General features: G+C 41.5%; 2 protein-coding genes across 4 annotated transcripts in view; both read left to right on the top strand.

Moving 5' to 3' along the window:
- RFTN2 (raftlin family member 2) overlaps positions 1 to 24642 on the top strand; it is a 111461-nt gene that overhangs the window by 61774 nt on the left and 25045 nt on the right. For all 3 annotated transcript variants that reach the window (XM_009182693.4, XM_009182694.4, XM_003907768.5), the window contains 2 exons: positions 9523 to 9644; positions 11440 to 11543. In XM_009182693.4, coding sequence (XP_009180957.2) covers positions 9523 to 9644; positions 11440 to 11543 — 226 coding nt within the window. The remainder of the gene's footprint in view (positions 1 to 9522; positions 9645 to 11439; positions 11544 to 24642) is intronic.
- On the top strand, positions 2340 to 5384 carry LOC101022260 (glutamate dehydrogenase 1, mitochondrial-like). The gene is given in 2 exon segments (XM_009182692.4): positions 2340 to 4080; positions 4082 to 5384. Coding segments are annotated over 2 exon segments (1680 nt in total). The 5' UTR covers positions 2340 to 2493; the 3' UTR covers positions 4175 to 5384.

Genomic DNA, 24642 nt, shown 5'->3' with positions numbered 1-24642 from the left:
CTGGGAGGTGGAGGTTGCAGTGAGCCGAGATCACACCACTGCGCTGCACTCCAGCCTGGGCAACAGAGTGAGACTCCATTTCAAAAAAAGAAGAAAGGAAAGGAAAAGAGAGGAGAGAAAAGGGAGGGGAGGGGAGGGGACGGGAGGGGATGGGAGGGGAGGAGAGGAGAGGAGAGGAACTTATTTGCCCTCATTATGAGAAATGGATCACAGAGGTCAAGAGTGGAAGTGTGGTGGGGAGGCTATTAAGAGGCTGTTGCAGTGGTCCCTGAGAGATGATGGTGGCGATGGAAAGAAGTCGATAGGCTAAGATTCTTTTTAGAGTTACCATACCTGCCTGCCCTCTACTTCAAAGATGCTCCTGGGCCCAACTCTGGGCAGCTGAATACCAAAAATGACATGGGAACCAAAAATACTACAATGGAGTGTTACCTCTCTGCACCTTTACAAGAATGTCAATGTCATGTCCTGCTAAAAGACAAGACATGTCCAGAAAAGTAAACCATTCTCTGGGAGCCCTTCAAACATGTGCTTTTCAAACCAGGGTTCGAGTACCCTCAGGAGATGCAGCCTTGTGCCAAGGAGTACACAAGTTCACAAGTTTGCAGAATATAACTCTTCCTGGAGTGTCAATATTACTTTAAGACTGAGTGGCTTTTATGTAAGATGAATATATTTGAAAAGAATGGGCCAGCACAGTGGCTCATGCCTGTAGCCCCAGTACTTTGGGAGGCCGAGGTGGGAGAATCCCTGGAGGCCTGGAGCTTGAGACCAGCCTGATGGTAGAGGGTCTTGCCTCTGTGTTGATGGCGGCTGACTGATCAGGGTGGTGGTTGCTGAAGGCTGGGGTGGCTGTAGCAATTTCTAATTTAATTTTTTTCTCTTTTGGCATAGAGTCTTGCCCAGTCACCCAGGCTGGAGCACAATGATGTGATCTCAGCTCACTGCAACCTCCGCCTCCCGGGTTCAAGCAATCTTCCCACCTTGGCCTCTTGGGTAGCTGGGACCAAGCAAGGTATGCACCACCACGCTGGCTATTTTTTTAGAGACAGGGTCTTACTATGTTGCCCAGGCTGGTCTTGAACTCCTGAGCTCAAGTGATCCACCTGCCTCAGCCTCCCAAAGTGCTGGGATTACAGCATGAGCTACTGTGCCTGGTCAGCTGTGGCAATTTCTTAAAATAATACAATGAAATTTGCTGCATCAATTGGCTCTTTCTTTCACGAAAGATTTCTCTCTAGCATATGATGCTGTTTGATGGCATTTTAACCACAGTAGAACTTCTTTCAAAATCGGAGTCAATCCTCTCAAACCCTCCCTCCAACTGCTTTATCACCTAAGTTTACGTAATATTCTAAATCCTTCATTGTCATTTCAACAGTGTTCACAGCATCTTCACCAGGAGTAGATTCCATTTTAAGAAACCACTTTCTAGGCTGGGCACAGTGGCTTACCCTTGTAATCCCAGCACTTTGGGAGGCCGAGGCAGGAGGATCACTTGAGGTCAGGAATTCGAGACCACCCTGGCCAACATGGTAAAACTCTATCTCTACTAAAAATACAAAGACCCGCCTGACGAACATGGTGAAACCCTGTCTCTACTAAAAATACAAAATTAGCCAGACATAGTGACACACCTGTAATTCCAGCTACTCAGGAGGCTGAGGCAGGAGAATTGCTTGAACCTTTGATTGATCTAGGCAGAGGTTGCAGTAAGCCAATATCATGCCATTGCACTGCAGCCTGGGCAACAAAAGCAAAACTCGGTCTCAAAAATAAATAAATAAATAATAAATAAAAATGCAAAAATTAGCTGTGCATGGTGGTGCATGCCTGCATTCCCAGCTACTCAAGAGGCTGAAGCACAAGAATCACTTGAACCTGGGAAGTGGAGGTTGCAGTGAGCCGAGATCGTGCCACTGCACTCCAGCCTGGGCAACAGAGTGAGACTCCATCTCAAAAAAACAACAACAAAAAAAGAAAGAACCCACTTTCTTTCTTTGCTCATCCATAAGAAGCAACTCCTCATCCATTCAGGCTTTACTACGAGATTGCAGCAATTTAGTCCCATCTTTAGGCTCCACTTCTAATTCTAGCTCTCACTATTTTCACCACATGAACCCCTCAAAGTCATCCATGAAAACTGGAGTCAACCTATTTCAAACTCCTGTTCATGTTGATATTTTGACCTCCTCCCATGAATCATAAATGTTCTTAATGGCATCTAGAATAGTGAATCCTCTCCAGAAGGTTTTAATTTATTTTGCCCAGATCCATCAGAGGAATTACTATCCATGGCAGCTATAGCCTTACAAAATGTATTCCTTAAATATATGACTTGAAAGTCAAAATGGCTCCTTGATCCATGGGCTGCAGAATGGATGTTGTGTTAGTAGGCATGAAAACATTAATCTTCTTCCTCCCTAGTAGCGGGGACTCTGAGAAAGCGCGCCTGTTCCGCGACCGTCACGCACCTCCCCTCCGCCTGGCGCCATGTACCGCTGCCTGGGCGAGGCGCTGCTGCTGTACCGGGCCGGGCCCGCAGCCCTGGGCTCAGCGGCCGCAGACTCCGCCGCGTTGCTGGGCCAGGCCCGGGGACAGCCCGCCGCCGCCCCGCAGCCGGGGCTCGCATTGGCCGCCCGGCGCCACTACAGCCAGGCGGTGGCCGACCGCGAGGGCGACCCCAACTTCTTCAAGATGGTGGAGGACTTCTTCGACCGCGGCGCCAGCATCGTGGAGGACAAGCTGGTGGAGGACCTGAGAACCCGTGAGAGCGAGGAGCAGAAGCGGAACCGGGTGCGCGGCATCCTGCGGATCATCAAGCCCTGCATCCAAGTGCTGAGTCTCTCCTTCCCCATCCGGCGCAACGACCGCTCCTGGGAGGTCATCGAAGGCTGCCGAGCCCAGCACAGCCAGCACCGCACGCCCTGCAGGGGAGGTATCTGTTACAGCACTGATGAGAGTGTAGATGAAGTAAAAGCTTTGGCTTCTCTGATGACATACAAGTGTGCAGTGGTTGATGTGCCATTTGGGGCTGCTAAAGCTGGTGTTAAGATCAATCCCAAGAACTATACCGATAATGAATTGGAAAAGATCACAAGGAGGCTCACCATGGAGCTAGCAAAGAAGGGCTGTATTGGTCCTGGCATTGATGTGCCTGCCCCAGACATGAGCAAAGGTGAGGGGGAGATGTCCTAGATCGCTGATACCTATGCCAGCACCAAAGGGCACTATGACATTAATGCACACGCCTGTGTTACTGGTAAACCCATCAGCCAAGGGGGAATCCATGGACGCATCTCTGCTACTGGCCGTGGTGTCTTCCGTGAGATTGAAAACTTCTTCAATGAAGCTTCTTACATGAGCATTTTAGGAATGACACCAGGGTTTGGAGATAAAACATTTGTTGTTCAGGGACTTGGTAATGTGGGCCTACATTCCATGAGATTTTTACATCGTTTTGGTGCTAAATGTATTGCTGTTGCTGAGTCTGATGGGAGCATGTGGAATCCAGATGGTATTGACCCAAAGGAACTGGAAGACTTCAAATTGCAACATGGGTCCATTCTGGGCTTCCCCAGGGTAAAGCCCTATGAAGGAAGCATCTTGGAGGCCAACTGTGACATACTGATTCCAGCTGCCAGTGAGAAGCCGTTGACCAAATCCAATGCACCCAGAGTCAAAGCCAAGATCATTGCTGAAGGCGCCAATGGGCCAACAACTCCAGAAACTGACAAGATCTTCCTGGAGAGAAACATTGTGGTTATTCCGGATCTCTACTTGAATGCTGGAGGAGTGACAGTATCTTACTTTGAGTGGCTGAAGAATCTGAATCATGTCAGCTATGGCCATTTGACCTTCAAATATGAAAGGGATTCTAACTACAACTTGCTCATGTCTGTTCAAGAGAGTTTAGAAGGAAAATTTGGAAAGCATGGTGGAACTGTTCCCATTGTATCCACAGCAGAGATCCAAGACAGGATATCGGGTGCATCTGAGAAAGACATCGTGCACTCTGGCTTAGCATACACAATGGAGCGTTCTACCAGGCAAATTATGTGCACAGTCATGAAGTATAACTAACCTGGGATTGGACCTGAGAATAGCTGCCTATGTCAATGCCATTGAGAAAGTCTTCAAAGTGTACAATGAAGCTGGTATGACCTTCACATAGATGGATCGTGGCTGACTTCCTCACTGCCCTCTTCACCTGTAACTTCTGCAGACCTATCACAAGTTTACATGTAACCACAGAAATCCCTTTCCCTCCTGACATTAATAATGGATACCATTCTCAACAAGTCAGTCCAAATCAGCCCCTTAAGGAGAAAGAAATTAAGGTTAGGGGATCATGTACAAGCTGAGTGTGAAAGTAGAAATCACCTACACCAGAGAGCCATTTTGGTATTTTGCCTTTAAATAAAGTCTCCTCCATCTGGCTGTGCAGCTTTGCTCTGTGGCTGTCCCCAACACAATCAGTGCTATTGCTGGGGAAGGGACAGTCAAGAGCAGTCAGTTGCTCACTTATTATGCTCTGGACGAGTGTGGGACACACTGTAACTGTAACCCATTTAAGAAGTAGGTGTGTGGCCTTTTCAGAAGGTGGCATGGTCCTCAAGTGAGTTCTTAGTGTTTTATATCAGCAAAATAACTCAATTTTGCAGGTTGCAAAGAAATATAAAAACTGTTTCTGTTTATCAATTTTATTCTTTTAGAATAAAATAAGTACATGCTGCTGTCATAAAATTGCTTTTAATCACTTAACAAGCCTAACCTTGACTCAAACAGTGAATGCCTATTAAAATAACAAATGAAAAAAACTAGTATTTTTCTATCATAAAACAGTGTCATTTATAGCTTATCAGTCATGTATTGCTGTTCAGCAGACATTAAAAGCCCTGTGGATAAATAAGTTATCTTCATACTTGCAAAATGGTGGAGGCTATTTTCATTAAAACTGTCAGAATTTGCTAACTATAATTATGACACCTAGTCCAAAGAATGCAGTAACCTTTTTATCATGTTAACTAATTGGTCTCTTTTGAAGATCTATGGTTGACTAATTAAACAATAATTCAAATAGAGTGTCCCAGAAAAAAACCAGACTCCCTGTTTGGAGTCTGGCTGGCTCTTAGCATTGCCAATGGCCCTACTCACCTGACTTTGTGTCCTCTCCTTTTAGAGGCTTTGCATTCTGCACCCAGCTTCGTTAGCAGTGGGCTGAAAACAACCTTGGGTTGAGTGTTTAATTTGGGAGTTATTTGGTCAGGGCCTTTTGAACAGTAGTGTCCCCATGAAGTGCTAGATAATATATGTGTAAGAATCAGCTTTTTTTTCTTTTAACTATAGCACCCTTTCAGAAATTTCTTTTTTTTTTTTTTTTTTTTTTTTGAGACGGAGTCTCACTCTGTCGCTTAGGCTGGGATGCAGTGGCGCAATCTCCACTCATTGCAAGCTCCACCTCCCGGGTTCATGCCATTCTCCTGCCTCAGCCTCCCGTGTAGCTGGAACTACAGGCGCCCACCATCGCGTCCGGCTAATTTTTGTATTTTTAGTAGAGATGGGGTTTCACCGTGTTAGCCAGGATGGTCTCGATCTCCTGACCTCGTGATCCGCCCGTCTCGGCCTCCCAAAGTGCTGGGATTACAGGCGTGAGCCATCACGCCCGGCCTCCTTTCAGAAATTTCTAACTACTTCATAACTGCATGGCTTAACCTGGTGATAAAAGCAGTTATTAAAAGTCTATGTTTTCAAAAAAAAAGAAAAGAAAAGAAAACATTAATCTTCTTGTATATCTTGATCGGAGCTCTTAGGTGATCAAGTACGTTGTCAATAAGCATAATATTTTGAAAGGTATCTTTTTTTCCGAGCAGTAGGTCTGAATAGTGGGCTTAAAATATTCAGTAAACCATACCATAAACAGATGTGCTGTCATCCAGGCTTTGTTTTCCATGTCTAGATCACAGGCAGAGTAGATTTAGCGTAATTCTTAAGGGCCCTAGGATTTTTAGAGTAGTAAATAAGCATTGGCTTCAACTTAAAGTCACCAGCTGCATTAGTCCCTAACAAGAGAGTTAACCTGTCCTATGAAGCTTTGAAGCCCGGCATTGACTCCCCCTCTCTAGCAATGAAAGTCCTGGATGACATCTTCCACTATAAGGTTGTTTTACTGACATTGAAAATCTGTAGTTTTAGGCCGGGCACGGTGGCTCACACCTGTAATCCCAACACTTTGGGAGACTGAGGCAGGTGGATAATTTGAGATCCGGAGTTCGAGACCAGCCTGGCTAACATGGTGAAACCCCATCTCTACTAAAAAAACAAAAATTAGCTGGGTGTGGTGGCATGCACCTGTAATCTCAGCTACTTGGAACACTGAGGCAGGAGAATCGCTTGAGCCTGGGGAGGTAGAGGTTGCAGTGAGCCGAGATCGCGCCACCATACCCCAGCCTGAGTGAAAGAGTGAGACCCTGTCTCAAAATAAATAAATAAATAATAAATAAATAAAAATCTGTAATTTTGTGTAGCCACCTTTATCTATTCTCTTAGCTGGATCTTCTAGATAACTTGCTGTAGCTTCCACATCAGCACTTGCTCCTTCGCCTTGCAATTTTATGTTATAGAGACAGCTTCTTTCCTTAAACTTTATGAACCAACCTCTGTCGGCTTCCAACTTTTCTTCCACAGCTTCCTCACCTCTCTCAGCCTTCATAGAATGGAATAGAGTTAGGATCTTGCTCTGGATTAGACTTTGGCTTAAGGGACTGCTTGTGGCTGGTTTGATCTTCTATCCAAACCATTAAAACTGTCTTCATATCATCAAGAATTCTGTTTTGCTTTCTTATCATTCATTCACTTTTATTTTCCTTCAAGAACTTTTCCCTTACATTCACAACTTGGCTAACTGACACAAGAGGCCTACTTCACTGCCTGTCTCAGCTTTGACATGTCTTCCTCACTAAGCTTAATAATGATTCCCAGCTTTCGATTTAAAATAAGAAACTTGTGACTCTTCTTTTCACTTGAACACCTAGAGGCTGTTTCAGAGTTATTCATTGGCCTAATTTCAGGGAATGGGGGGCTCAAGGAGAGGGACAGAGATGGGGGGAGGGCCAGTCAGTGGAGCAGTCAGAACTCCCACAACATTTATCAATTAAATTCGCCGTTTTATATGGGCATGGTTCCCGGTGGCCCAAAACAATTACAATAGTAACATCAAAGATCATTGATCACAGACCACCATAACAGACAGAATAATAATGAAAACCATTGAAATATTGCAAGAATTATTAAAATGTGACACCAAGACATGAAGTGAGTACACACCTTTGGAAAAATGGCACTAATAGACTTGCTCAATGCAGGATTGCCACAAACCTTCAATTTGAAAAAAAAAAAAACAATATCTGCAAAACACAGTAAAGCAAAGCACAATAAAGCAAGGTAGGACTGTGCTAGTGTCTTCAAATACTGAGAGCAAGAAAACAGACCTGGAGCCACAAAGCCCAGAGTTTTCACATTATATAATCCCAAAGTAAAAAAGGAGGAGATTATAATTAACTGTGTAATTATCACAGCATACAACTAATTTTAAAACACATACCTCTAAAAGGGAACTTGGGGCATGTACAATTGTAAAGATGATCTAGTGATGCCCTAAACTTTCAATCAGAAACAAATTTGATTCCACTGGTCACTTTGGTGTGATGGTAAATAAGTACATTTAAAGGAAATGAAATATATACGGTAATTAGAAAACCAATTTGAACTAGGAAACTAAACTTTACTGGTTTTTTTGTTTGTTTTTCATTTTTCTTTTTGTTTTCTTTTGTTTTTGAGATGGAGTCTTGCTCTGTCATCCAGGCTGACGTGCAATGGCACGATCTCGGCTCACCGCAATATCTGCCTCCCAGGTTCAAGTGATTCTCCTGCCTCTACTTCCCAAGTAGCCAGGATTACAGGCATGCGCCACCATGCCCAGCTAATTTTGTATTTTCAGTAGATATGGGGTTTCTCCATGTTGGTCAGGCTGGTCTCGAACTCCTGACCTCAGGTGATCTGCCTGCCTCGGCCTCCCAAAGTGTTGGGATTACAGGAGTGAGCCTGCGCCCAGCCTACTGGGTTCTTGGGAACCACTCTGAACAACGCAAATTCTTCATGGTGTTCTGCCGTAACCATGAATGATGTCAAAAAAATAATAATAATGGTTTAATACTATGCAGCCATAAAAAAGGATGAGTTTGTGTCCTTTGTAGGGTCATGGATGTAGCTGGAAACCATCATTCTCAGCAAACTATTGCAAGAACAGAAAACCAAACACTGCATGTTCTCACTCATAGGTGGGAACTGAACAATGAGATCACTTGGACTCGGGAAGGGGAACATCACACACCGGGGCCTATCATGGGGAGGGGGGAGGAGGGAGGGATTGCTTTGGGAGTTATACCTGATGTAAATGACGAGTTGATGGGTGCTGACGAGTTGATGGGTGCAGCACACCAACATGGCACAAGTATACATATGTAACAAACCTGCACGTTATGCACATGTACCCTAGAACTTAAAGTATAATAATAATTTAAAAAATAATAATAATAATAATGATTTATCTCTTAAAATTTATAGCCTGATAATAAAAATTAAAACAGAAAATTACATTAAAATTACTTTTGTCTTTTTTATCTTTAAGCTTAAAAGATCATTTGAAAACTTTTCAGACCTTTAGAATTTAGAGAGCTGTCAACCAGGGAAACTTCAATGTGACATTGTGCTGCACAGAAACCGAAATGTTTAATTAACCAGCACATGAGCATGGGAAAAATGTCTCCTATAGCAAAATAGGAGACAAAAGAACTTCCATAAAATCAGTTTGTGTAGGCCAGCTGGTTATTGTCAACTATTCAAGAAAAAGTCAAAGAGGCCCTCCCTTAAAACTTCCTTCCCAGCAGGAATTCTTTTGACAATGACTTCTGTTTAGGGTCTTCCTGTCCCTGTTTTTCTTTTTTTTCCCTTTTAACCCATCAATGAGGTAAAGAATTGTTCCGTGTTTAGGTCTTTTGAAGTAAACTTACCTAGCATTAATTTTAATATCATGCCTTTAATTTCCAATATTAACATTTTTATGCTGTTTCTCTTAATGGTATAATTAACATGCATACAACGGATAGACCCGCAACCAAATTTTGATTTCAAAATGAAGATCACTTCCAGAGGCCTTTTAGATTGATTTTCCACTCGCTTCTCACTGTGCCACACTATTTTATCTTGTTTTTGCTATTGTAGTTTTTATGTGTATAGTTGGATTTTAATTCAGTGAAGTGAAAAAAAAAAAAACTGTTGATCTTTGGGGAGAAAGAAAAACTTTCCATGAGGAGGAGGAGATTATTGATTCCGCCAAAACAAATGTTTTTTAATTGCAATGTTTTTCCTTCAGTTTCCTATGTGGGTTATTTAAGGATTTAGATGGTTTTACGAGCCACTTAGTATTTACAACCCTTCTTAATTGTATCCTTTTCCTCACAGGGGAACATTTGCCTAAATCTTTGGAAGGATTTTTTATCTATGAAGAAGAAGGTTCTGGAGTTCCAGGTTCTAGTAGGAAAGGAAATGATGCCATCGTAGTAGAACAATGGACTGTTATTGAGGTGAGCTGCAGTTTTCTGACAATTTAGCTTTACATATATAAATATAATATATATAATATATATATGTTTGGTTTGGGTTTTTTTTTGTTTTTTGTTTTTTGTTTTTTGAGACAGGGTCTTACTCTGTCACCCAGGCTGGAGTGCATCACAGTTCACTGCAGCCTTAACTTCCCCTGGCTCAGGTGATTCTCCAACCTCAGCCTCCCAGGTAGCTGGGACTACAGGCATGCACCACCATACTCAGCTAATTTTTTTGTATTTTTTGTAGAGATAGGGTCTCACCATGTTGCCCAGGCTATACATATTTTATTTTACATGTTAAAGCTCTTCAGTGCCTGGCACATGCGGTATCCTTAAACACATATTTGTTTAGTGTTTAGAATCTCATCACAAATGCATGAACACACTTCTTTCAGATTTGTGAAAAGGTAATTTGCTTTATCCAATGTTAAATGTTTTTGCAAGATAGAGAAATAATTAACTATGCATAAGTAGCAGTAAGTTCCCAAAAATTTTAAGCCAAAAAAACATCTCCTGGCACTGAGCTTCTCTTTACAGCATTCTGTGGCAACTGATTGAAATAAAAAAATTCAGTCACTCACCTAGTGTTTTGTCTCCAATCAACCAATGTGACTGAGGTTTTTTTAACCTTATGAACGACTTTCAAAGGCAAAAATATCCAAAAGATGTTCTCTCTCTCACCAGGCCAAACATGTACACACAGCATTGTCCTTCACAATCAGAGATGACATTGCTGCTGCAGTTGTGCTCCCTGAATTCAGATGTCACTGAATGGACTGCCCTTGAGGTGTACACACTGAATTCAGGTATATTCTGTTTTGTGTGTGAGGCCTTCCCTGACAGGCTGTTTCAGGGGCACTTTTACCTTTCTGACCGTACACAGGTTAAGAGACATAGCCCATTTTCAAAGAAACCAGAAAACCCACTGAGTGGGGAAAAAGGATTTGGGGGAAGAGGTAAAGCTCCAAGCAAAACTCAATTCCAAATTAAGTAAAAAGTGGTGAAAAGACTCCCCACACCCAAGCACCTCTCATCTTCAATACCACGATAGTGGTATTTAGGACACAGTAGGGTTCCACTCTTGTCCTCACTTCCTGGTCCCTAGACCAGTGTTTGTGAAAATGTGTTCTAGAAACTTCTTGGATCCAAATCCCCTAAGGAGCTCATGTGAAAATGCAGACTCTGCCTGGCACAGAGGCTCACACCTGTAACCCAGCACTTTAGGGAGGTGAAATGGGAGGATAACTTGAGCCTGAGAGTTCAAGACCAGCCTGGGCAACATAGTGAGACCCCATCTCTACAAAAAAATTTAAGAAGTAACCAGGCATAGTGTCATGCACCTGTAGTCCCAGTTCCTCAGGCGGCAGAGGCAGGAGGATAGTTTGAGCCCAGAAAATTGAGGTTAAAGTGAGTTATGATTGTGCCACTGCACCCTAGCCCGGATGGAGGAATGAGACCCTCTCTTAAAATAAAATAAAATAAAATGCAGATTCCCAGCTTCCCAACCCCATATATTAAATTTCCGGAACCACTGCCCTAACAAGACCAAAGGAAGGCCCAAACTTCGGACAACGGGATGGAAACCTCTCTCCTTTACCAGTGTTTCTAACTTGGTTCAATTATTAGAAGGAAGCAGAGCAGAACATGAAGCCCAGGAAGGCTGCAACGGATGAAAGTGAACTCCCCTCATCCTAACACGTATCACCCTTTGTTGTAATTGTGTAGTTGGTTGTCTTTGCCATTAGAGTATGAGTTCTTATGCTTATTCATGCAGGGATGTGAAATCAAAACAGATTATGGCCCTCTGCTGCACACTCTGGCTGAATTCGGATGGCTTCTGACAAGCGTGTTGCCCACACCTGTATTGAGACATGACAGGTAAGGCAAAAGCATCCTTACATACTATCACTTAATTCTAATATATGACTTCATTTGTTAGATAGTTCAATTCAACAAATATTTGTTTAATGCCTACAGAAAACATTTCACTGAGCTTCTAATTTGATTTTATGGACCTTAGAGGTTAGTAAATCTAGTCCTTAGCATTATAGATGTATAAGCTGTTAGGCTCTGCAGCACATGTGCAAAACTGTCCCCACCCCAGCACACAGCCTGGTTTAGGACACAGTAGGGTTCCGAAGTGAGCAGGATGGAGGAGCGCTTCTGCCACCTCTCCTCCAGTGTGGTGAGTTAGTTCCCCTTGGCACAAGGACTTGGTAGCTGTTTCCATTAAAATAAATACCTACATTAAAACCAAATGCCAATATTTTATAAATACTAATTTTCCTTTTCCTTTTCTCCTTTTACTAACTTTCTTGGAAAGGAAAAATTGAATCTTACTTTTTTGAGAGAGGGAAACAGAGACCAAGTAAGTCATTATGTAAAATGCTTTGCTATGCCTGGGACCCAGAGATGTGTCCTCTGCCTGCTTTGGCATCCAGGAAATGACTGGCTGCCAAGGCTTTCCTGCCTGGACAGGTGACTACCTGCAGAGGACAGCACAGTACCAACTGGGCCTTCCCTTTTAGCAGAGTCTGAGTGATTGGCAGGTGTGACTAAGGAAGGCAACTTCCCCTTCCTTAGTCTAACCCACTTCACTCACCTTCTCTGGCCTTCCCAGTTTAGCAACTTAGCCCTGTCCAGTATCCCAGTACCCCACATTTAAAAATCTTTGATTGGCATGGCTTTATCTGAAAGCCACACCTTCTTCAGGTAGGGAAAGGAATTAAGGTGGATATAAAGTAAAGATACTCAAGTTTAAAGAACAAAAAAGGAATGTTTGAAGTAAGCAAAGCAATTAATCTACTTTTCTTCCCAGAGCTCTGTAGTAACTGTTCTCAAATTGAGTGATGACTCCTGGAAGCATGATTTCCCAACCTCTTCTACTCTGTGACATACCTATCAAATAACAGAACAGTGGTAATTCTCAAGATTCAGTCTTCATGAAACGGGAGAATTCCCTGATACCCCTGCCCCCAACCTTGCAGGACATGTAACGGGTGTGGCTTGTCTGTTCACCCTCTGCATGCTCAAACCACTTATGGGAGGGGAAGCACACAGATGGGCAGTTGCAGGAGCTGGGACGAGTGTTCTGGGGCTCTGGCCCCATGGTAGCATCTAGCGGTGGGTGCCTGCGACTCCCAAAGCCCAAGTAGGCATGTGTTACAGTGCTCTTTTAGTTTTGCCATCTGCAGACGGCTTAAGTGTTAACCAGCTCAGTGTCCTCTCAGTACCTAGGTCTTTGTCCAGCGTCCAGGAAGAACCAAGTTGCACAGGGAATTGAGGATGGTGATTGTGCAGGTTTTATTGAGGGTGGAGGTGGGATGCAGTGGGAAGATGATCATCTCCTGGAGTTTGACCATCCAGCAGCCTCTCTCTTCTCCAACCATCTCTAGCCAAACTCTTCTCAGCATTCAGATGCTCCTTCTCTTATCTCTGCCACGACTTTCTGAATTTTAAATTCTAAAACTCAAATTTAAAAGGCAAAAAGTCAATCAATCAATAAAAATATGTGGAAGCTGTACATGGTTTCTGGCCCTGAAGGAGCTTGTGAGCTGGTTAAGCTTACGTTTCGTACATACAAAACAAGGGGTTTACATTCTGGTCAGAGCAGATCAAGCTTATGTATTGTGTAATATAATACAGTAACTCATCAAGGGCTACTTGAGGTGTCTTAGTCTATAGGTTCTATATTAAGGAATATTAAATATTAAATTGAAGGAATATTAAAAAGAAGAGACAGGCCAGGCGCAGTGGTTCACGCCTGTAATCCCAGCACTTTGGGAGGCCAAGGCGGACAGATCATGAGGTCAGGAGATCGAGACCATCCTGGCTAACACAGTGAAACCCCATCTCTACTAAAAATACAAAAAATTAGCCGGGCATGGTGGTGGGCATCTGTAGTCCCAGCTACTCGGGAGGCTGAGGCAGGAGAATTACATGAACCCGGGAGGCGGAGCTTGCAGTGAGCCGAGATTGCGACACTGCACTCCAGCCTGGGCAACAAAGCGAGACTCCATCTCAAAAAAAAAAAAAATTATAAAAAGAAGAGACATTTTAAACTGTCAAAGTTAGATGGGATCATCAAATACTAAAGAGATTAGAGGGCAGCATCATCACCATTTAGCAGATTTCCATTTAGGAATCTGCTACTAACTCTGTATAGAAGGTAGCCAAAAAATGTCATTTTAACAGTAATTGCCATTATGCAACGAGGCTCACTACAACACACAATGTCTACTCTTCTTTTGTATGCCAAGGAGCATTGTGCAATATTGGTGTTTATTTTGTTCCTTTGCATTTTGTAATTGGAGTCCTGCCAAGTGCCTGCAACATAGGAAATATAGGATGAAGGTCGTTTGGTAACAAGGATTGTTGGTAAAGCTTGTTTATCCTCTGCCTTTTTATTCTTGCACAAATATACTGTCCCTGTGACATGTCACATCCTGTTCTTAGCTGCTTTAGTACACACAATGATGTAATCATTGTCAATTATGTCATCTTTACAAATAAAGAAAAATGTTATATACAGTTGACCTTGGTCAAGGTAGAGGATAGAGCCCGAAGCTTTTAGTCTCTGAAACTAGAGGAATGGTTACAAGCTGCCCAGGCTTTGGAGCTAAGCAGATCTTGTTTTAATTATAGCTTCATCATTGTCTAGCTGTATGATTTGGGCAAGTCATCTGACATTTTTAAGATAAATTTGCTTATCTGAAAAATGGTACAATAATATCAATTTTAGTGGATTATCACGATGACTAAGATAATACATGCAAAGTACCTATACAGGGCCCAGGCATATTAGGCTAATGAATTAGGGCTAATGTTTTGGGACCTAATCCTTAGCAGAACCAAAATTTCTGATAAGCTGAAACCAGTGTTCAGGCATGATAGCTTGGCCTGTCCTAAATCAGGATGTTTCAGAAAATGTAAATACTGTAGGTCACTATATACAAAATCAGCACTGAAGATGACAAGACAATAAAAGCAACAGAAATACATAAGGACATTATTAAGATATCTGCTTACACATATTCTCAACCCAGAAAAACAAACGTCTATCATCATCTTCCTTTTGTGGCCCACATGTTGAAAATATAACTTAAAACTACTGCCAGTGAAAACGTTCTTCCTTATATATGTTTGTCTTATATGCAACAATAGAGTCTTAAGTAATTTCAACATTTTCCCTACTCTTTTATCACCTAAGCCATACTTGAATGGCCTATATATGTTTTCCCCTCACTCAAATATATCCTGTTATTGGATTACATAGATATAGTGTGTCCCTAGGTTAAAGTTGTTGCTTCAATTACCCTAGACAATATCTCACCAGTAAGGTTTAAAACTGCATTACCATGGAAATGTCATGATGCTGTAATCTTATATCACCACATTATTCCAGAGTTATTGTTGTCGGTCCTGAAAACATGCCAGAATCCCTTCTTAATCGTTATCACTATTAATAATACCCATGGGCTCAATCCTTTTTCCCTTCAAGAGCTCAAGGTGGAAGTCGACACTAAACTCTTCAGAGCAAATTTGGTGGAGGACAAAACTAGCTGAGCTAGCAGCTAATATTGTTGACCTTAAAAAACCACCAAAATAAAGGGGAAGGAAGAGCCAAAGTTCCCTCTGTTTGGCTACCTCAAGAACAGCAGCATGGCTCCCTCTCCGAATTCTGGAGTGTGAGCAGGAATGTGCATTGTAACAGGAATCCCAAAGCGATTTTGATGCACTTTCGGAAACACGGAATTCTAACCTTACATTGAGAGAGAGAAAGTGAGAAGGGTAAGGGAGGGGGTGAGAGAAAGAGAGGGCACTTTAGAACACAAGATAGAGAAAGACATGCACTCATTTATATCTAGAAGGCAGAATTTAAAGGCAGGGGCCTTTTGGTCCAGTTGAATCAAGTTATACTATACCAAGAACATTAAAAAGTCTGATCTTCAAGTGGACCTAATAGACAACTACAGAACTCTCCACCCCAAACCAACAGAATATACATTCTTCTCAGCACCACATCACACTTATTCTAAAATTGACCTCATAATTGGAAGTAAAACATTCCTCAGCAAATGTAAAAGAAGAGAAATCACAACAAACTGTCTCTCAGACCACAGTGTAATCAAATTAGAACTCAAGATTAAGAAACTCACTGAAAACCTCACAACTACGTGGAAACTGAACAACCTGCTCCTGAATGACTATTGGGTAAATAACAAAGTGAAGGCAGAAATAAAGATGCTCTTTGAAACCAATGAGAACAAAGACACAATGTACCAGAATCTCTGGGACACATTTAAAGCAGTGTATAGAGGGAAATTTATAGCACTAAATGCCCACAAGAGAAAGCAGGAAAGATCTAAAATCGACACCCTAACATCACAATTAAAAGAACTAGAGAAGCAAGAGCAAACAAATTCAAAAGCTAGCAGTAGGCAAGAAATAACTAAGATCAGAGCAGAACTGAAGGAGACAGAAACACAAAAAACCCTTCAAAAAATCAATGAATCCGGGAGCTGGTTTTTTGAAAAGATCAACAAAATACATAGACCGAGACCACTAACCAGACTAATAAGAAAAGAGAGAAGGATCAAATAGATACAAAAAAAATGATAAAGGGGATATTACCACCAATCCCACAGAGATACAAACTACCATCAGAGAATACTATAGATGCCTCTATGCAAATAAACTAGAAAATCTAGAAGAAATGGATAAATTCCTGGACGCATACACCCTCCCAAGACTAAACCAGGAAGAAGTTGAATTTCTGAATAGACCAATAACAGGTTCTGAAATTGAGGCAATAATTGATAGCCTACCAACCAAAAAAAGTCCAGGACCAGACAGATTCACAGTCAAATTCTACCAGAGGTACAAAGAGGAGCTGGTATCATTCCTTCTGAAACTATCTCAATCAATAGAAAAAGAGGGACTCCTCCCTAACTCATTTTTGAGGCCAGCAGCATCCTGATACCAAAACCTGGAAAAGACACAATAAAAAAAGAAAATTTTAGGCCAATATCCCTCATGAACAATGATACGAAAATCCTCAATAAAAAACTGGCAAATGAAATCCAGCAGCACATCAAAAAGCTTATCCACCACGATCAAATAGGCTTCATCCCTGGGATGCAAGGCTGGTTCAATATACACAAATCAATAAACGTAATCCATCGCATAAACAGAACCAATGACAAAAACCACATGATTATCTCAATAGATGCAGAAAAGGCCTTTGACAAAATTCAACAGCCCTTCATGCTAAAAGCTCTCAATAAATTAGGTATTGATGGAATATATCTCAAAATAATAAGAGCTGTTTATGACAGACCCACAGCCAATATCATACTGAATGGGCAAAAACTGGAAGCATTCCCTTTGAAAACTAGCACAAGACAAGGATGCCCTCTCTCACCACTCCTATTCAACATAGTATTGGAAGTTCTGGCCACGGCAATCAGGCAACAGAAAGAAATAAAGGGTATTCAATTAGGAAAAGAGGAGGTCAAATTGCCTCTGTTTGCAGATGACATGATTGTATGTTTAGAAAACCCCATCGTCTCAGCCCCAAATCTCCTTAAGCTGATAAGCAACTTCAGAAAAGCCTCAGGATACAAAATCAATGTGCAAAAATCACAAGCATTCCTGTACACCAATAATAGACAAACAGAGTGCCAAATCATGAGTGAACTCCCATTCACAATTGCTACAAAGAGAATAAAATACCTAGGAATCCAACTTACAAGGGATGCAAAGGACTTTTTCATCAAGATCTACAAACCACTGCTTAAGGAAATAAAAGAGGACACAAACAAATGGAAGAACATTCCATGCTCATGGATAGGAAGAATCAAAATCGTGAAAATGGCCATATTGCCCAAAATAATTTATAGATTCAATGCCATCCCCATCAAGCTACCACTGACTTTTTTCACAGAATTGGAAAAAAACTACTTTAAATTTCATATGGAGCAAAAAAAGAGCCTACATAACCAAGGCAATCCTAAGGAAAAAGAACAAAGCTGGAGGCATCACGCTACCTGACTTCAAACTATACCACAAGGCTACAGTAACCAAAACAGCATGGTACTGGTACCAAAACAGAGATATAGACCAATGGGACAGAACAGAGGCCTCAGAAATAACACCACACATCTACAACCATCTGATCTTTGACAAACCTGACAAAAACAAACAATGGGGAAAGGATTCCCTGTTTAATAAATGGTTCTGGAAAAACTGGCTAGCCATATGCAGAAAGCTGAAACTGGATCCTTTCCTTATACCTTATACAAAAATTAACTCAAGTTGGATTAAAGACTTAAACGTAAGACCTAAAACCATAAAAACTCTAGAAGAAAATCTAGGCAATACTATTCAGGCATAGGCATGGGAAAAGACATCATGACTAAAACACCAAAAGCAACGGCAACAAAAGCCAAAATTGACAAATGGGATCTAATTAAACTAAAGGGCTTCTGCACAGCAAAAGAATCTATCAGCAGAATGAACAAGCAACCTACAGATTGGGAGAAAATTTTTGCAATCTATCCATCCGACAAAGGGCTAATATCCAGAATCTACAAACAACTTAAACAAATTTACAAGAAAAAAACAAACAACCCCATCAAAAAATGGGTGAAGGATATGAACAGACACTTCTCAAAAGAAGACATTTGTGCGGCCAACAGACACATGAAAAAATGCTCATCATCACTGTCATTAGAGAAATGCAAATCAAAACCACAGTGAGATACCATCTCATGCCAGTTAGAATGGCGATTATTAAGAAGTCAGGAAACAACAGATGCTGGAGAGGATGTGGAGAAATAGGGATGCTTTTACACTGCTGGTGGGAGTGTAAATTAGTTCAACCATTGTGAAGACAGTGTTGGTGATTCCTCAAGGATCTAGAACTAGAAATACCATTTGACCCAGCAATCCCATTACTGGGTATATACCCAAAGGATTATAAATCATACTACTATAAAGACACATGCACACGTATGTTTACTGTGGCACTATTCACAATAGCAAAGTCTTGGAACCAACCCAAATGCCCATCAATGATAGACTGGATAAAGAAGATGTGGCATATATACACCATGGAATACTATGCAGCCATAAAAAAAGGGATGAGTTCATGTCCTTTGCAGGGACATGGATGAAACTAGAAACCGTCATTCTCAGCAAAGTAACACAAGACGAGAAAACCAACCACTGCGTGTTCTCACTCATAAGTGGCAGTTGAACAATGAGAACACATGGACACAGGGAGGGGAACATCACATACTGGGGCCTGTCGGGAGGTGGGGAGCTGGGGGAGAGAGAGCATTAGGAGAAATACCCAATGTAAATGACGATTTGATGGGTGCAGCAAACCAACATGGCACATGTATACCTATGTAACAAACCTGCACGTTGTACACATGTACCCTAGAACTTAAAGTATAATAATAATATTTTTTTTAAAAAAAAGTCTGGTCCCAGCCAGGCACAGTGGCTCATGCCTATAATCCCATCACTTTGGGAGGCCAAAGAAGGCAGATCAGTCGAGGTCAGGAGTTCGAGACCAGCCTGGCCAACATGGTCTCTACTAAAAATACAAAAAAATTAGCTGGGCATGGTGGTGCGCACCTGTAGTTCCAGACCCAGGAGGCTGAGGCACGAGAATCGCTTGAACCCAGGAGGCAGGCGTTGCAGTGAGCCGAGATCACACCACTGCACTCCAGCCTGGGTAACAGAGTGAGACTGTATCTAAAAAAAAAAAAAAAAAAAAAATTCTGGTCCCTAAGGACAAGATGTGAATAACAAGAGAAATTGGTCTTCTCACTGTGATGCTGAGCTCTGTTCCCCTCTTCCATTTTCTGCAGCCCCTGTAGAACAGGCCCAACAGCCTCATGGGCATCACAGCTCAGAAGCACTGGAGATCTGTGGAGTCCCAGTCTCAATCTTCATGTGGCAGCCAGAGCAGTTGTTGCACATTTATATATATGCAGTTGAGGGAGAGGTTAGGATTTGGCCCATTCTAATGCAGTTCTCTGCCCTTACTAATTTAAATTCTGTAGAAACAGTGTCATGTAAGTCCATCATGAGTTAAGCTCATAGTAATCTTTTGGTAAGGCCACATTCTTAAAATAATCAATTTTGTCTATTATATATACTTCCAGTTACCATCACTCTGTCTCATCTGAACGTAAATGTTTAACATTTTGTGGGGTGGGGAGGAGTTGGGACAACTACATTGTAGTGTGCCCTTTTCTTTGTTTTTAACACATACTGATACCTGAGAAACAAATTCAGGGTCATAGGCAAAGGAACTTTGTGACTAAGCACATAGGTGCAAAGTTGGAAGTCAACATTTAATTTTATAATTTTCCTTTTAAAAAGCAAAATTATATTTCAGTTTTCAAAAGCAAGAATTAACTCATTTACTTTTGAGTTGGAAATGTTAGGCCATGACAATTAATTAATGTGTAAGATGACGCAAAAGTCAACATAAAGCACAAATTAGCCTAACAATTCTATTTCTTCTACTCTAATGAATTTTGGAACTATAAATGAAAGCTTTTTGTAAGAGTATATTTCACAAGTGACTGAGCAGTTACGGATAAGCCCACTCTTTTGAAACTGGCTTAGTTGTATTGAAACTGATTTCAGATTCATGCGTTTATTTTAACCAGAATGATCTTTCTGAGTGCCTAATATTTCTTGAGTGCCTAATATGTGCAAGACAATATTTTACCCACTCTAGGGGCAGACATATAGGAAGTCATATTCTGCTTTGAGAAACAACACAGTTCATGACAGGTCCTGCCATGAAGGTCTAGAGCATGTATTCTCAACGGGAGTGATAAGTCCCCAAGATGATGACAATTGGTTATTGAGAGTGCGAGGGAGTGGAAAAAATCTCAGCTATTACAATGGTTTGTGGCCCTCCAAAAGGCCACACAGTATATACACAGATATACAGCATATCTTTGGTATTAAAATTTAACGGAGAGATATTAGGGGGAAAATATCTGAATATTGCTCTTCAGGGAAGCAATAATGAAAAGAGAGTTGACTATAAGGCAGGTGAATATGGTAGAGGAATCAATAAAGAAGGAGGGCAGGTCTGTGAAGCTCATGATGTCTGAGGGGGCACCATGATGAAAGAATAGTGCTTCCAAAAGCGGTTTTAGAGAGGAAGGGTATTCCTTCTGGCAGATAGGGCTCACTTGGAGTAGTAAATGGGTTTCCTCTTACATGCCAGCACTAGTCTGTTGGTAGTGGCTGTCTGGAACATTGCAATAAGGATTCTGAGACTAGAACCAGCTCAGCAAAAAAGAACGTGGCACTCAATTAGTGATGTCTACTATGTGCATGGGAGCGGATGTTGCAGTACGAATACCACAGATTATTTGCTTTCTCTGGCAACCTTAAGCAAAGCATAGTCAGAAAAGTGCAGGATATATTTAAGGAAGAGTGAGTTCAGGTGAATGAATTCCTAAAGACTTCTCATTTAAAACCTAACAAATTCAAGACCAATTTTTCCAAAAGAATAAATGTAAAGGGGGAGGGAGCTTTTTTATCATGTATAAATCTACAACTATTCTTCTACTTGTCACCTTTAAATATACGATTTTAAAACAATATTTGTGGCATAAAACACTCATATGGAAAGTGCATAAAACACACACTGAGCGCGGTGGCTCATATCTGTAATCCCAGCATTTTGGGAGGCCGAGGTGGGCGAATCACCTGAGGTCAAGAGTTCAAGACCAGCCTGGCCAACACGGTGAAACCCTGTTTGTACTAAAAATACAAAAATTAGCTGGGCATGGTGTCGCATGCCTGTGGTCACACCTACTTGGGAGGCTGAGGCATGAGAATCGCTTGAGCCTAGGAGGCAGAGGTTGCAGTGAGCCGAGATTGCACCACTGCACTCCAGCCTGGGCAACAGAGTGAGGCTCTGTCTCAAAAAAATTAAATAAATAAATAAATAAATAAAACATGCATAAAACACAAATGTGCATAATTATACACAAAGACCTGTGTCATCACTGCAGGCCAAAATAATGAATATCACCCACACCCTAGAAGCATCCCATGTGTCTCCCCATCACCCTCACTTCCTCCACACAGAGATAACATTATCCCACTTTTAGGATAGTCATATCCTTTCTTTGCCTAATAGTTTTACCACTTGTGTATGAATCCCTAAACAATACAGTTTAGTTTTTTAACTTTATATGAATGGAATCATATCATATATATTCTTTTATGTGTTGCTGCTTTCACTTAACATTGTAAGTTTTACCCATGCCGTGTGTAGCAGTTTATTTATTCATTCCACTATGTATGGGTACATTCTGCTGCTGGTGGTTTGCTGTCTCCAGTTGTTGGCTATGACAAACCATGCTGTTCTGAGTATGAGCAGAGATCTTGATGCACACATGTGTGAGTTTCTAGAAGCAGAATTGCTTGGTCATAGGGCACTTCTTTAGCTTTGTTAGATAAATACCAGATTCTTTTCAAATAGATTGTTTCAATGTACACTCCTACTAGCAGAGGGTCAGAGTCACCATTGTCTCAACACAAAATATTATCATACTTTTAAATTTTGGCATTCTGATTGAGAGTATGTAGCGTGATCTCAGTGTGACTTCCATTTGTAGTTTCCTAATTACTTCCTGAGATTGAGCACATTTACATATGTTTATTGGCTACTTGGATTTTTCTTTCATATAGTACCTGTTTAAGTCTTTTTGCCCACATTTAAAATTCTATGTTTTTTTGTTTTTTGTTTTTGCTTTTTTGAGACAGAGTCTCATTCTGTAGCCTAGGCTGGAATGCAGTGGCGTGATCTTGGCTCACTGCAGCCTCCACCTCCTGGGTTCAAGCAATTCTTCTGCCTCAGCCTCCCACATAGCTGCGATTATAGGCACCCACCACCATGCCTGGCTAATTTTTTTTTTCTTTGTAGTTTTTTTAGTAGAGATGGAGTTTCACCATGTTAGCCAGGCTGGTCTCAAACTCCTGACCTCAGGTAATCTGCCTCTCTCACCTCCCAAAGTGCTGGGATTACAGGCATGAGCCACCAGGCCCAGCCTAAAGTTCTATTCATAAGGCTAGGCACAGTGGCTCACACCTGTAATCTCCACACTTTGGGAGACTAAGCTGGGAGGATAGCTTGGGCCCAGGAATTCAAGACCAGCCTGGGCAATATAGCAAGACCCCGTCTCTATAAAAAATTTAAATTTAAATTTAAAAAATCTCTACTTATAACTTACTTAAATATAACAAATAAAGAGTCCTTCATTTATTATGCATGCTGCGATTATCTTCACTAATTCTTTGGTTTGTCTTTTCACTCTATGATGTCTTTAATTAACAAAAGTTTTTAATTTTAAAATCAACAAATGTATCTATCTTTACCCTTTTTAATATATTGTTTAAGAAATCCCTCCCTTCATTGAAGTTAGTGGAGAAAGAGTGAATTATTTTAAAATATGAGACATTTTAATAGTTCAAATTTATATAAAATTCTGTAGGCTATGGTTATTGTAAGGTCACGTAGCTGAAAAGTTTTGTGAGGAGTAGAAGGAAAAGTTAAGATTCATACTAAATGTCAATGAACCGCATAGCTGTAAAAGACCTAGCAAAATAAAAAATAAAGACCTAGCAAAGTCTTTCTTTTTTTTTTTTTGAGACAGAGTCTCGCTCTGTTGCCCAGGCTGGAGTGCAAAAAAGCAATTATGACTCATCTAGCAAAGCTTTTATCTGTTCTGCAAGCTTTGCTCACTTGTCATGATCAGTTTTTTCTTTTTTGAAGCATGTTCCCTGGCATCAATATATTATCACAGAAACCAAATGACCATTTATTTATAAATTCTTCGACTCTTTAAATATCTACTAAGCATGAGTTTCTGGTCATTAATGTGGAAGCTACAGAGATGAGAAGACAAGCTCCTCAAGGACCTTAGATCTGGTGGAAGGAAAATGTGTACCAGTAGCTATATCATCTGGCCAAAGGGATTAAGCTTCCTAAGAGAGACCTGTAGGAACCCTGAAAAGGGGATGCTGTTCTTCAGTTGGAGGGTTACTGAAGACTTTATGAAAGACGTCACACCTCAAACTAATCTCAAAAGATGGTCAGAATGGGAACAAGCAGAGGTGGTAGAGTGGGCACTCCAGATGGGAGGGAGAATGCCACAAGCAGAGATTCAGAGACAATCAAACATGACTTTGGTTTTTATATTTTAAAGAATATAGAACAACTCTCTCCCACCTAACCATAAATTCTAAGTACTCTATCTCTCAAAGATGCTTGAAATTATAGGCACATATTGAACCAAGAAGAAGTTCAGGTTGTCCTTGTAACTTCCTACAAAAATAATTTATAAATTTAATTATTGGCTGGGGACAGTGGCTCACACCAGTAATGCGAGCACTTTGGGAGGCCGAGGCAGACAGATCACCTGAGGTCAGGAGTGAGACCAGCCTGACCAACATGGTGAAACCCCGTCTCTACTACAAATACAAAAAAAAAATTAGCCAGGCATAATGGCGCACGCCTGTAGTCCCAGCTACTCGGGAGGCTGAGCCAGGAGAATCACTTGAACCTGCAAGGTGGGGGTTGCAGTGAACCAAGACACACCACTGCACTCCAGCCTGGGCAACAGAGCGAGACTCTGTCTCAAAAAAACAAAAATTATCACTAAAGATATTGCCAAACTAGGCCAGGCGCGGTGGCTCATGCCTGTAATCCCAGCACTTTGAGAGGCTGAGGCAGGCAGATCATGAGGTCAGGAGATCAAGACCATCCTGGTTAACACGGTGAAACCCCGTCTCTACTAAAAATACAAAAAATTAGCCCATGGTGGCGGGCGCCTATAGTCCCAGCTACTAGGGAGGCTGAGGCAGGAGAATGGTGTGAACCCGGGAGGCGGAGCTTGCAGTGACCAGATATCGCACCACTGCACTC

The sequence above is a fragment of the Papio anubis genome, chromosome 10, assembly GCF_008728515.1.
Source record: "Papio anubis isolate 15944 chromosome 10, Panubis1.0, whole genome shotgun sequence".
NCBI lineage: Eukaryota > Metazoa > Chordata > Mammalia > Primates > Cercopithecidae > Papio > Papio anubis.
Note: the sequence above shows the minus strand (reverse complement) of the source record. Positions and strands in the feature narration are given on the sequence as shown.